At 35.8% G+C, this 14,543-nt stretch overlaps 1 protein-coding gene across 1 annotated transcript in view; it reads right to left on the reverse strand.

Annotated features, from left to right (window-relative positions):
- EMB2411 (DNA replication helicase) overlaps positions 1-14,543 on the reverse strand; it is a 95,843-nt gene that overhangs the window by 31,842 nt on the left and 49,458 nt on the right. Inside the window, exon 11 of the mRNA XM_089987796.1 lies at positions 9,546-9,628. Coding sequence (XP_089843922.1) covers positions 9,546-9,628 — 83 coding nt within the window. The remainder of the gene's footprint in view (positions 1-9,545; positions 9,629-14,543) is intronic.

The raw sequence follows: 14,543 nt of genomic DNA on the forward strand, positions 1-14,543 counted from the left end.
ATCTTTAAATTCCTCTTTTTAATTTACCATTGCCCGCGGACACACCAAACGGATACAATCCCTGAGGTCAAGTAAGGTTCCTGGGGTATCTTAACACACAATTTGTATTTTAGTACCGGGTTCCAAACTTAGCCCTCGACCGATATCAAGAAACAGCATCATCCATCGGAACCTTGGAAAACAACATCCAAAGTCGGGGACACCAGGAAAAACAGCATCCACTGGCGCCACTTTATTGGTATACCAAAACAACAACAGTTGTGTCAAAACACACCACCCCCAGGAAAAGTGACGGACTCTCCCTAAAACCGTGGCCAGGAGAAGAACCTCAATATCGGGTTCAGGGGCAACCATACGCACACGGAGTTTTTGTATCCTCACGGTTTTCCCCAAAACCGCCACATCAAAGATTCCCTACACTAAAGCAAGGACATCAAGGAGTAAATGAATTACACTGTTCTTTATTAATTATTATTTTTTTTCTGGTTATTAATTCATCTCCCAGGTGGATTGTTGTCAATAGGTTCTTCTAAAGAGAAGTCTTGAGAGTATCTGTTAATAGCAGGTTGATGTTCATTTCCTAACCGTCGAATATATACATTTATATCATTAAGATTTTCATTTTGGGAAACATTATCATGTTGTGGTATATCATTATAATGTAAAATGTCATCACAAGTAGTATCACAAATAATTGCCTCAGGGGACTCAATTCTAGAAGCTAAGTCAAATAGAAAAGAATAGTCAATGTCTTCCCTAGATGTGTGGATATCGAAACCATTTTGTTCTTCAATAAAGTTTACATTTCTCGACACATATAGTTTATTGTTTCGAATATCATAGCATCTATAACCTTTTTTATTCTCACCATAGCCAATGAACACACTTTCAAGAGCTTTAGGTGATAATTTATCTTGTCCTTGACTAAGTACGAAACATTTCCATCCAAAGATTCTTAGTCTATTAAAATCTGGAGTAATTTTAAATAATTTTTCAAAAGGTGAAACATTTTTTAAAGAAGAAGAAGGCATACGATTTATAAGATATGTTGCGGTAAGAAGAGCTTCGGCCCAAAAGTTTTTAGGAACATTTTTAGACACAAGAAGAGTTCTTGTGGTTTTGATTAAATGTCTATGTTTCCTTTCCGCAAGACCATTTTGTTGCGGAGTTTTAGGACAAGATCGTTGGTGCAAAATTCCATTTGTTTTAAAATAATTTTGAAAATCTTTAGACATGTACTCACCTCCCGAGTCAGATCTAAATATGGCTATATTGTGTTGAAATTGATTTTGAACAAGAACATGAAATTCTTTAAAATTATTGAAGACATCGGATTTATTCTTAATAATGTAAACGCATGTATATCTAGTAAAGTCATCAATAAAAGAAACATAGTAAGAATAGCCCCCTTTGGACATAACGGGTGTCGGTCCCCATACATCGGAATGCACAAGTTCAAAAGGCCTTTTTGACACGAAATTACTATGTGAATATGGAAGAGAGTGAATTTTCCCAAGAATACAATCATTGAATGTAAATGTATTTGTATTACAAAATTTTTCCAAAAATGAAAAGAGATACAACTTCGAAATACTAGGGTGTCCAAGTCTCTTATGCTAAGTCTCAATATCTTTAGATTGAACATGATTACAAAATAATTTGGATGGGAAAGACAAAAAATCCATATAATAAAGGTCCCCTCTTCTATGGCCTTGCCCAATCTGCTTCCCGGACCGGAGATCCTGCACATAGCAATGAGTTGGTGAAAAAGAGACATTACACTCAAAATCGGTAATTTCAGAAACAGAAAAAAGATTTAAATTGAGTTTTGGAATAATTCGGATTTTGGGAACAAAAAATTCTTTGTTTTGGTCATAAGTTTTCTCAAGATTTCCAATGCCTTCAACATTCAAGGATGTTCCATCGGCAGTGGATACATATGATTTAAATTTATTGAGACTTGGTTTTGACAAAAGTGATGCATTTGGAGTCATATGGAAAGAGGCACCCGAGTCAAGAATCCAAGAAGTCATGCCTGGAAAGGAGGAGATGGCGGCACCGGAAGTGGAAGGTGAAGATGATGATGTAGAGGAGTTCATCTTGATAAATTGTTGAAGAGTTTCGGTTATGAGCGATGGACTCATTTATGTCACCATCCTTCTTTGAATCTTCATTGATGATTGGAGGAGTTTCTCCCACGGAAGCCACCTTTTTAAATTTAGGGCAATCCGGACGAATATGGCCCGGTTCATTACAATTATGACAAATGATTTTTCTTCCTCCACCACCATTATTCTTCCAAAAATGTGGAGGTTTATATGATCTTACATTGTTGTCGGGTCTAGACACAGCATGAACTTCATCAACATCTCTTTTCAAGGCCAAACGGATTTCTTCTTGACATAAGTCGGCCAAAATATCACTTAGAGGAGTAGAGGCCCTATGAAGAAGAGATCCTTTAAGTTGCTCAAATTCAGGACGAAGCCCATGAATAAATTGAAAGAACCTCTCTTTTTCCATTTGCTCTTGTCTCATGGCAATAGCACTTCCTTCCCATTGCGGTTCGAGAAGAACAAGCTCATCCCATAAAGAGGATAGAGCACTATAGTAGTCCCTAATACTCATATCACCTTGCTTGGTGGCTCTTACCTTTTCTTGTAGAAAAAAATGCCTAGCAAGGTCTCTTTGGGTGTACATGCCTTTCATAAAAAACCAAGCTTCATAAGTCTTCTTGAATTTTGCAATATTTGCACAAATCTTCAATTCGACATTATTCATGAACCATGCTAAGATTTTAGCATGCTCACTTTCCCAATCTTCCATTTTAGAAGAGTAATTAAGAATAGCTTTTTCTTTTTCTTCTTCGTTCAATGCTTTTTCCTCATCTCCTTCAAACTTAGTTAACTTCAATTGTGGTTCCGGAATGGTTCCACATACGTAACCCCAAAGTTTTTTACCTTTGAGATTATTTTCCATAGAGGCCGCCCACAAGCGGTAATTGGTCCCATCCAATTTGAATGCGAGATCGATTTTTGCATCTTTGTTGGCCATTTATAGAAAAAGAATTTTGAAGACAAGAGAGAGGAGAGATATTACTTGTCAAGAGAGAATCCGATGAAGCCTACTCAACCAAGGCTTTGATACCATGTAATGAAGTGCCAAATGAGAGAGGCGAAATCTCCAAGAGAGAGTATCGAAGCACGCACATACACAAGAGGCCACTAATGGGCAAAATAAACCACAAAAAGTGGTCAAGCACACAAAGAGGTAAAAAAATATATTTCACTCATGAAATGCTTCATAAGAAGCTTGAAGAATACATGGGGCCATGCCCCTTATTTATACACAACAAAGGACCCAAGGAGGGGCTCCCATAGAGTCGTTGGAACCCCTCCAACGGTCATATTTCTGATCGTTGGAGGGGTCCAACGACTCTATGTGGACCCCTCTCAAACAATAAAAAAAAGGAAAACTAAAAAGTAAAAAAAGGAAAAAGAATAAAAGGGAAAAAGAAAAGAAAGCATATCTAGGATATGCGTGTACAAGTGAAATGACATAATTACCCCTATCGGCTATTACAAAATAAATATATATATTTATATATGTAGATAGACACATAGACATATATATGATAATATATATGTGTATGTGTCATAATCTATATATATAGATATATATATACATCATATTTTAACATCTCTTTCTTAGTAAGGGATAGTTTAGGTTCCGAATCGGAACCATCCACAATCCCCCATAAGCCTTTACCCCCATATGTGGTGCTTCATGATTGAAGCCCATGTTACATAATTTGTGTCACTTAATTTCATGGGGAAGATGGTGACTTTATCAATCATCCATCGTTAACAAGAGGAGAAAAAGAAAAAGATAGAAAAAAAGAACAAAAAAAAGAAGTGGGAAGGGAAAGAGATACAATACAAAGATGTTGAAGCCCTCCAAATGATGCAATTTGACGTCGATAATGAAGTGATAAAACACTTCTCTCTAAGTGATGAAACACTTTGCAAGAACAAGATGATGACACACCTTTTGCAGAAAGGGCACGAAAACCGAGACAACTTTCTCCAAGATCTAATAATCTCGCGGCTCTGATACCATGTAATGAAATGGTGATCTTCCACAAATGCACTCGGATCACTCAAAAAGAAATGTTTAAAAGATGCTTTAAGCAAGACCCATGAAAGGGTAAAAGCAGAAAAACACAAATAAATAATGCAACTTTATTGAAGTAGACAAATGCTTAAAAAGCATTTGAAGAAGTGATTTTACAAGAGGGGTTGCACCCCTATTTATACAAGAGCAAGAGGGAGAGCTCATAAGGAGCTCTCCCTTCTAGTCGTTGGACTAGTCCAACGGCTAGAAATTTGGCCGTTGGATAGTTTCAACAACTAGATGTTTGGTTATTATCTAATTCTATATGAACTAGATAATATAAAATACATAAAAGTAAAATAAAATTATATATATATATATATAATATAATAATAATATTATAATATTGTTATTATTATTATATATATATGCTACATTTTAACAATCATATCATCTACATAGAGTAGAAGAATAACAATACTAGTTCATGCATTTATCACAAAGAGATATAACATGAACAAAAACCCATACTAGTCATGACATCACTAAATCTATAATACCACGCCTTGGGAGCCTGCTTAAGACCATACAATGCTTTTAAAAGTTCAATAGTTTTTCCATGTTCAATGTTAAATCCCGGTGGAGGATCCATATAGACTTCTTTATTTAGTTTTTCATTAAGGAAGGCATTTTTAACATCCAATTGATATATAGGTCATTTTTTAGTTGATGCAACAACTATTAGGATCCTAACACTAGTCATTATAGCCACGGGTGAAAAGGTTTTCTCATAATCAATGTCATATTCTTGTAAGTATCCTTTAACTACTAATCTTGCTTTATATCGGTCAAAAGTTTCAGCACTTTTAATTTTAACTTTAAAAACCCACCGACATCCAATAGGTTTCTTGTTGGGAGGGAGCTTAAATACTTCTCAAGTGTTAGCTTTCTTAAAAGCATCTAGTTCTATATTCAAGGCTTCAATCTAATGCGGTATATTTTTGGCTTGATTATAATGTGTGGGCTCATGATGGGAGTGTAAAGTTATTAAGAGTAATAGTGTTTCATAGGATACAAACCTATTTGGTGGAATAGATTCTCTAGTAGATGGTCTAAGAGAGGTTTCTTCTAGAGACTCATTGTTTTGAGAAAATCTTTCTAAGGCACTAATGGGTTTATTTTGCTCACACCGAGTATAAACTTAAAGGTTTTTAGAATTATCAATGATGTCATCACTACTTGGTGATGTTTCAATATTAGAGTTTTCATAATGTGTATCATCTATTGTTTCAAAATGATTCAATGAATCATCACTAAAATGCGTATCTTCCGTTAAAGAAAGATCATACAAAAACATATAGTCAATTTCATCTTTCTTATCAAGACATTCAAAACCATTTTCATCTTCTAAGAATGTCACATTTTTGGTAACATAAGGTTTGTTATTTTTTAAATCAAAGCATCTATATCCTTTATTTTCACCGTATCCAAGGAAAACACACTCAATCGCTTTTGGAGACAACTTATCTCTTTTATGTAAAAGTACAAAGCATTTGCAACCGAAAACACGTTAGCAATTGAAGTCGGGTGCCATGTTGAGAAGGATATTTTTCAAGGTGGAAGATGGCATACGATTTATTAAATAAGTGGAGGTTAAAACGGCTTTGGCCCAACAATTTTTGGGAATATTTTTAGAAATAAGTAATGTTCTAGCGGTTTCTACGATATGCCTATGTTTTCTTTCCGCTAGACCGTTTTGTTGAGGTGTTCTAACACATGATCTTGGATGACAAATTTCATTTAGCTTTAGGTAATTTTGAAAATCATTAGATAGATATTCTCCACCCGAATCGGATCTAAGAATAGATATATTGCTTTGAAATTGATTTTTAACTTTTATGCAAAACTCTTTAAAAAAAGAGAACTTTTTGTTTAAGATTAAGAAAATAGATCCATGCATACCTAGAAAAATCATCGATGAATGTTACATAAAATGAATAACTAACCGGAGATGGACCCCATACATCTGAGTACACCAATTTATCTCTTTTATGCAAAAGTACAAAGCATTTGCAACCGAAAACACGTTAGCGATTGAAGTCGGGTGCCATGTTGAGAAGGATATTTTTCAAGTTGGAAGATGGCATACGATTTATTAAATAAGTGGAGGTTAAAACAGCTTTGGCCAAACAATTTTTTGGAATATTTTTAGAAATAAGTAATGTTCTAGCGGTTTCTACGATATGCCTATGTTTTCTTTCCGCTAGCTCGTTTTGTTAAGGTGTTCTAGCACACAATCTTTGATGATAAATTTCATTTAGCTTTAGGTAATTTTGGATAGATATTATTCACCTGAATCATATCTAAGAATAGATATATTGCTTTGAAATTGATTTTTAACTTTTATGCAAAACTCTTTAAAAAAGGAGAAAACTTCTTGTTTAAGATTAAGAAAATAGATCCATACATACCTAGAAAAATCATCGATGAATGTTACATAATATGAATAACTACCCTTAACCGGAGATGGACCCATTCATTTGAGTACACGAATTCAAAAGGTCTTGATGAAACAAAGGTTCTAGTTGAAAATCGAATAGATTTCATTTTTCCAATAATACAATCTTTGCAAGTCATGTCTTTTTCTTTACAAAATCCGTTCGTAAAAAGAAAAAGATACATTTTTGAGTAGCTAGGATGTACAAGTCTTTTATGCCAAGTTTCAATACTCTTGTCTTGAACATATGTACAAAAGGAGTTTGAAAGAAGAGTCAAATAATACATAAAGCAAAGGTCTCCTTTCCTATGGCTTTTTCCAATCCACTTTCCAGACTAGAGATCCTGAACAAAGCAACCATTACATGAGAAAGATATTTCACATCCATGGTCGGCAATTTGAGAAACCGAAAAAAGGTAAGTTTAGTTTTGGAACAACTCTAACTTTTAGAATAAAAAATTTTTAAGAATTTTTAGAATCTAGTGTTTTTATACTCTTTATTTTTTAAAAGGTTCTATCGACCGTAGACACATGAAATTTTTGAATTGGTGCATACATCTGTTAAAGCATTTTCATGGGGAGTCATATGAAAAGATGCTCCCGAATCTAAAATCCAAGAATACATACAGGGTGATCATGTGGAGGCAATGGCGGCACCCGATGTAGAGATAGCTTTGAAAATTTGTTAAAGTGCCATGGAAATTTGCCTTCATCTTCTTTTTTGGTAGTTGATTCTTTAATGAAAGCAACCTTATGCTTGAAAGTTCCATTCAATTTGGGGCAAGCGGATTTAATATGACCTGGCTCATTACAATGATGACAAACAATCATCTTTCTACCTCCACCGTAGTTATTATTGTTTGTATAGTTACCTTGCCTCCCAAAATGTCGGGGTTTTTATGTTTTAACATTGATATTGGGTTTAGACAAGGCTAAGACCTCATCAACATTCTTACTCATGCCAAGCCGAGTTTCTTCTTGAAAAAATTCGGCAATAGCATTCTCCAAAGGAGGAAGAGTAGATCTATGTAAAAGGGAAGATCGAACTTGCTCAAACTCGGGACAAAGCCCAAATAGAAATTGAAAAAACATTTCTTGTTTCATTTGTTTTTTCCTAAGTTCCACATCCTCAATGGCAACCCACTTAGGCTTTAAGAGTGTTAATTCATCCCATAGAGGATTTACAACACTATAGTAATCTTGAATACTTAAATCACCTTGTTTGGTGGTTCTCACTTTTTCTTGCAAAAAATATGTTCTTGCAAGATGTTTTTGGGTATACATAACCTTCATAAAGAACCAAGCCTCATTGGCTTTACGAAATTTGGCAATATTAGCGGATACCTTGAGTTCTACATTGTTCATAAACCATGCAAGAATCTTTGCATGATTGTTCTCCCAATCTTCCGTTTTTTTTATGTTCTTCAATGACCTTGAGGCGAGCATCTCCCACAAGAGCTTTCTCTTGACCTCCTTCTATCTTGGTGAGCTTTAGTTGAAGTTCGAGAATAGAACCCATTATATAACCCCCAAAGTTTTTTTCCTTTGAGATTATTCTCAATTACGGATGCCACATCATGTAATTCTTGCCATTGAGCTTGAAGGAGAGATCAATCTTAGATTCCATTATATGGACAAGATATGAAAGAGAAAAAAGAGAGCGTTGTCACGACTTCAACTCCAAGAACTGTATGGCTCTGATACCATGTAATGAAGTATGCGAAAATGTAACCCAAGAATGCTTCATGCATTCACAATGTCCAATAATGAACAAGCACTAAAGCACAAGAGAGAGATAATAAACAAGTCCTCTATAGGACAATACAAAAAGGCTTTAAAAGGCTTAAACAAGAAAATGTAGAGAACTTTATTCAAAGAGAGCGCCACAAGCTTAACAATACAAGCAGGAAAGCCCCTATTTATACATAATGAAAAAGGAGAAAAAGGGAAACTATTGGGGGCTCCCACATGGTGTCGTTGGGGTCCCAACGACTCCATGTGGGACCCCCAATGCATATAAAAAATAATTTAAATAAAAAAAAAGAAAAAAATTAAAAATAAACTACCTATTAAAATAGTTGTTTCTAGAAACAACTATGTAAAATAACCAAAAATACCCCCATTGTGTGTGTGTATACATACATATATTTTAATACTCACCGCCTAGGCTCTGCCTAGCGCCTATGACAACTAAGATCGCGTCTATCCCAACTACATGGGGTCGGATTTATGAGCCCTATTTTTTCATTCCTTGGCGATATGGGGCACCAAAATCATGCAGCCTATGTTGCCAAAGCCTCCGCCGCCCTGACAGAAATTCATTCATCATAAACCATCTGACCCTTAAATGCATACCAACAATGAACATAAATAACTTGTGCACATCAACTAGTAGTCTAATAGTTTAATATGTTATTGCAGTTCCTTATAAGTTGATCTATTACAAATCCAAAGATTGCAAAACAGGTTGGATTGATAGTATGTGTACGAGATAGGAAATTCAATGTGTTATGGTAAAGAAACACAACCATGTTGTTCATTAAAAAGTAAATCAAGAGGCAGAGTCCCAATTGTTGAGTGCTCACTTATGATGGAGCATAATGCTATACCAATTCAATGAATCTAACAATCAACAAGGTATCCAACAGTTGTTTCTTTTGCTTCCTCCACTCAAGTTTGAAACAGTGTCTTGATAGGGGTGCAATTATGTACATCAGTGTCATTGTTTTTGTTAGTTGATATATGCCTAATTCAACCATTAATCAAAGATATTTTTAAAATCTTGATTTTGTTTTAAATAATGAATGATGAAAGTGATCATAAGGCATGTCTCATTACCATTGCACACTTGCGCGCACACACACGTGTATAATAGCATACTAATACAAGCAGGGGAGAAGGAAAAAAAGGAAAAAGAAAAACCCTACCAATGCAGTACCTCTAAATCCCTAAGTTGACAGATCCATGTCAGCATCTTTGGAATCGCTTCAAACAATGTTAAAAGTATGTCATTTTCATCAGCTGCACAATCAAATCAGCAAGTTTTATTACAGGAGAAAACAAACTAGAAAATTATTAACATATGAATACCACCAGAGCAATGAGAGATAATCAACTAAAAAACAACAGAGCAGGACCAGAATAAGGTTAATAATTTGAAGACAACCAGAGTATATGTTACATGTATCCATTAGCTTGTGACCAAGAGAGTGGAAACCAGTCCACCTGCAACCCCTACCACACTATGGCAAAAACAATAACAAGAACACAATTGTTTCCCAGTAGTGCCCTAAACACAGGAGGGTAGATTTTGGATTTGTTTTAGACCATCCAACATTTTTTATTGTCATGACTGACATTAACTTGACCACAAACTAATTACCACTGGCAGCATAAGCCGATTAAATTCCACTGAAGCTGGTGTTTGACAATGTCAAGAAACACTGGAGTGCATGTGAACTTAGTAGACTAATGCGTGTATGATTATTAATTAACTGCAATAAATAGTTGTGACTGATGACAACAAAGACACGGTATTGCATCCCATTTTCTCAAACATCGACCTCTACAAAGCTTATAGAAGAAATCAACAAACAATATTGTGTAACTTAAACTTCTAACCCTAGTTGCCAAGCAGGAATGGGAATCAGTAAGCAGTTGTTTCAAATTTTTAGAGAATTTCAGAAGCAAAGAGGAAGCAATATGTGAAATCACGTGAACATAGAAATTGGGATTCCTAAGAGAACAAGATTCCTGCCATGGGCATCCAGATTACTAAACATAGGAACCAGGATTCATTGAGATTTGGGATTCCCATGTAAGGGAAGTGGGATTCTCATATTTGGGAAACAGGATTTCATACTGTTTCTGCTTCTCGCTTTCTAGGAAACACAATTCCTACTTTAAGTGCTTCCAGTAACTATGCCTCTACCACAAAGCTTTTGTTGTCAATAAAAGTTACATCGTAGAAAAAAAACAAACATTAATATCATCAATCTTCAAATATGAATGCTAAAATGGATTTTAGTCCCAATCTTTCTATAATGTCAAGTGGCACATAACAGTCTTTCAAAACACCATCATCACCAATGTGTAAGAAAACGAATTCCTCCTAAGATGTTCACCAAATCATCAAAGTGGATACTCAAAAGAGTTCCACCAAAGCACCAAAAGAACACACACAAAAGCCTCGAAATGAGCTCAGACACCAAATCCACCAAAGGTGGCCTAGATAAGTTAAAAAAAATAATATTTTATTGAGGCTGAATATATGCAAGAAGCATTACAAAATGATGGGGTTTTGCCCCATATTTATACACAAGAATGGAGACCCTAAAGGAGTCGTTGGGCGTCCAACGGCTCTAAATAGAGTCATTGGACCTCCAACGACTCTATCTTTTAACTAGTCAACAAGTGTTGACTAGTCCCATTTTAACAAAAAATAAAACCTAATCTAATTCTAGTTACTACCTATATATATAGATATATTAACACTCTCCCTCAAACTTACGGTTGGATAACCGAAAGTTTGTTCAAGAGAAAGTGAAATCTAAGAGCCGCAAGAGATTTGGTGAAGAATCCGCCAATTGATATTCTGAAGTAACATATAGATATTTCTTTGGTACATAGTGACATTCGATCTCAATGTGTTTGGATTGTTCGTGGAAGGTCTGGTTGCTAGCAATGTAGATGGAACTTTTGTTGTCCCAACACATTCTGTTAGATTTTCAGATCTCCAGTCTTTTACCTGTAGAAAAAAGAAAGACAATAGAAAGAAAGAAGCTACACGAAACAGGGAGGGAACCCAGCCACCTTGGGCGTCCTTTCTCATTGAATATATGGATCTTACAAGACGTATTAGGGTACAAGTTTACCCTTAAACAATAATTAAAAATTACATGTTCACCTATAAGTGACGTTTGGAATATTAGACATAAAAATGATTGAATCTGGATCTTAAGGATCTGGTTCAAGATACAAAACAAACCAATGTTATCTTTTCACCCTCCCTCAAGTTGTACATGGCCTTGTACCATGGACAACTTGCCTTTTTGTATCCAAAATTTGTCCTTTGTTAACCTTTTGGTGAATAAATCTGCTACTTGATCTTCAGTTCTCACAAATTGAGGTTCAACATCCTTGTCTTCTACCTTTTGCCTCACAAAATATTGGTCTATTTCAATATGTTTAGCCCGCCTATGATGAATGAGGTTGAAAGACATATTAATTGCACTCTGATTGTCAGACAATAAGAGTGTTCGTGAAATATGTTGTTCCACTTCAGTCAATATATGTTTGATCCAAGTGGCAACAGCCATTGATCTATATTCGACTATTGTACTTGATCTTGCAACAGCCTTTTGTTTTCTATTGCTTTATGATATTAAGCTCAGCCCAATATAAACATAGTAACCTGAAACTGACCTTCGTTCATCGGGATCTCCTCCCCAATGAACATCGTTGTAGACAACAATCTCATGTTTTGTCGTTCCTGACAAGCTCGGTTTATACAGAAGACCATCTCCAATCGTACCTTTTAAATATCGAATGATCCTTTTAATAGCTTCCATATGCCCTACCCTGGGTTCATGCATAAACTATGAGACCTGATTGACAGAGTAAACTATGTCAGGTCGAGTAAAGTGGGATACTGGAGCATGCCAACCAAGCTTTGATATCGTGTAGGATCTTCATATAAATCTCCATCTTCTGAGCCTAACTTTTGGTGAAGTATGCATGGAGTGCTAGGTTTATGTTCTTTCATACATGCCTTAGTCAAGATATCCATGGTGTATTTATGTTGAGTGAGCATTAGGACATCTGATTTTCTGTCAACCTCAATTCCAAGAAAATATTGCAACTCCCCCAAGTCTTTCATCTTAAACCTTTGACTTAGAAGTTGTTTGACCTTTTCAATATGATCTCTAGAGTTCCCAGAAATAACAATATCATCAACATATATGAGCGGCAAGGTGATTACATCTCCCCATCCAAAAATAAACAAAGAATGATCTAAGAGTGATCGTGAGAAACCGCGCATTTGTATCTCTACAGAAAAACTGTCAAACCAAGAATGTGATGCCTGTTACAATCCATAAATTGCCCTTCTTAACTTACATACATACCTTTGTGGATCTCCTTCAGCATATCTTGTGGTTTGCTCCATGCAAACTTTCTCATTTAGATCACCATGAAGGAAGGCATTTTTAACATCAAGTTAACTTAGTACCCATCCATGCTCAACGGCTAAAGAGAGAATAAGTCGAATTGTCCCCATCTTTATAACAGGACTAAATGTTTCATCATAATCTAGCCCTTGTTCTTGGGTGAAGCCTTTGGCCACAAGCCTCGCCTTATATCGTTCAATAGTGCAATCTGGCTTGTATTTGATTTTGTATACCCACTTTGACCCAACAACATTTCTATTTGATGGTCTTGGAACAATCTCCCAAGTTCCACACTCATGTGGTGCCTCTATCTCATCATTCATGGCCTCAACCCACTCTCTAGAATGTGTTGCTCAATAAAAAGTAATGGGTTACCCATCTCTCAACTGGATGTCGAATTCGATTAGACCTTCTAAGATGAGGATTTTGTGAGGATGCATGACCAAGCATAGTGGTTGTTGGTCTGTGCTGCTCTCGTCGAGTATATACAATGTCCCTGTACCTGCCTAGTTGTGGTGAGGTTTCTGCATTTTCCTGGTGACTCCAATTTTCATGGTGACTCAAATTGTCATGTTGTTCAACCCTCTCTATTACCTGTCTACACTCTGCAGGACAACTGGTATCGGCTTCAGTAAATAATTCTAAGTTCAACCATGGATAGTAGAATTCAACAGCACTCGACAAGGGATCTATGAAGCCTAAATGAGAATCAAAACTCACCTCATCGAAAATGACGCGTCCGAAGACTTTGATGCGCTTTGTCCCTAGATCATAACACTTGTAACCCTTGTAGTCATCTGCATACCCTACAAATCTACACTTTAGAGCATTATCTTGAAATTTGTGCCTTAATGAGCTGTCAACATGAACATAGCAAACACATCCAAACACACGTAAATCATGATAATTGGGATGGAGTCCATGTAGAGTAAAATATGGAGATTTATTTTCAAAATATTCATCGATAATTTATTTATAATATGAATTGCAGTATGGAAGGCTTTTGTCCATAAATTTATGGGTAAATTATTGTCGTGCATTATGCTCATTGCAGTTTCCACAATGTGTCAGTGCTTCCTCTCAGCAATTCCATTTTGCTGAGGGGTGTGTGAGCAAGACACCTTCCTTCCTATTCCATTATTCTGGAGAAAACTAATAAAATCACTAGAAGAAAATTCACCTCCCCCATCGGACTGTAAATACTGAATATTTTCGGAGAAGTGGTTCTTGACAAAAGAATGGAATCTTTAAAACAAGGGAAAAGTTTCTGACTTATGTTTCATGAAAAATATCCACGTATAACGAGAATAGCTATCAACAAAAATGAGATAATATCTAGTACCAGAACAGGAAATGACCAGAGCAAGTCCCCAGACATCTGAACAAATAATTTCAAAAGGCCTTGAAGCTAGAACATTTTTGTTTGTTCTTTTCAAGACTCAGACTCTTCCTAGAAATAAGATTATTAGTGACAAGCTTTTTAACAAAATGATCACCACAGTGACCCAACCGACCATGCCATAGATATGGCTTATTACAATCTGAGACACTGAAGACAAAATAAGAGGAGACAAAGGAAGACACACACGAAGGCTTCAAGGCATTACAGATTGGTCGACGACATGTAGGAGGATCCTCTTGAAAAACGTACATGTTACCATGTCGCTTCCCTTCAATGAATGTTTTCTTCGAGTGGAGATCCTTAACATGAACAGAAGGAGTGAATTCAACTGAGACATGACTATAATCAACAAGCTTGGAAACAGAAA

This window comes from Nuphar pumila, chromosome 2 (assembly GCF_984573655.1).
Source record: "Nuphar pumila chromosome 2, dmNupPumi1.hap1.1, whole genome shotgun sequence".
Classification (NCBI taxonomy): Eukaryota; Viridiplantae; Streptophyta; class Magnoliopsida; order Nymphaeales; family Nymphaeaceae; genus Nuphar; species Nuphar pumila.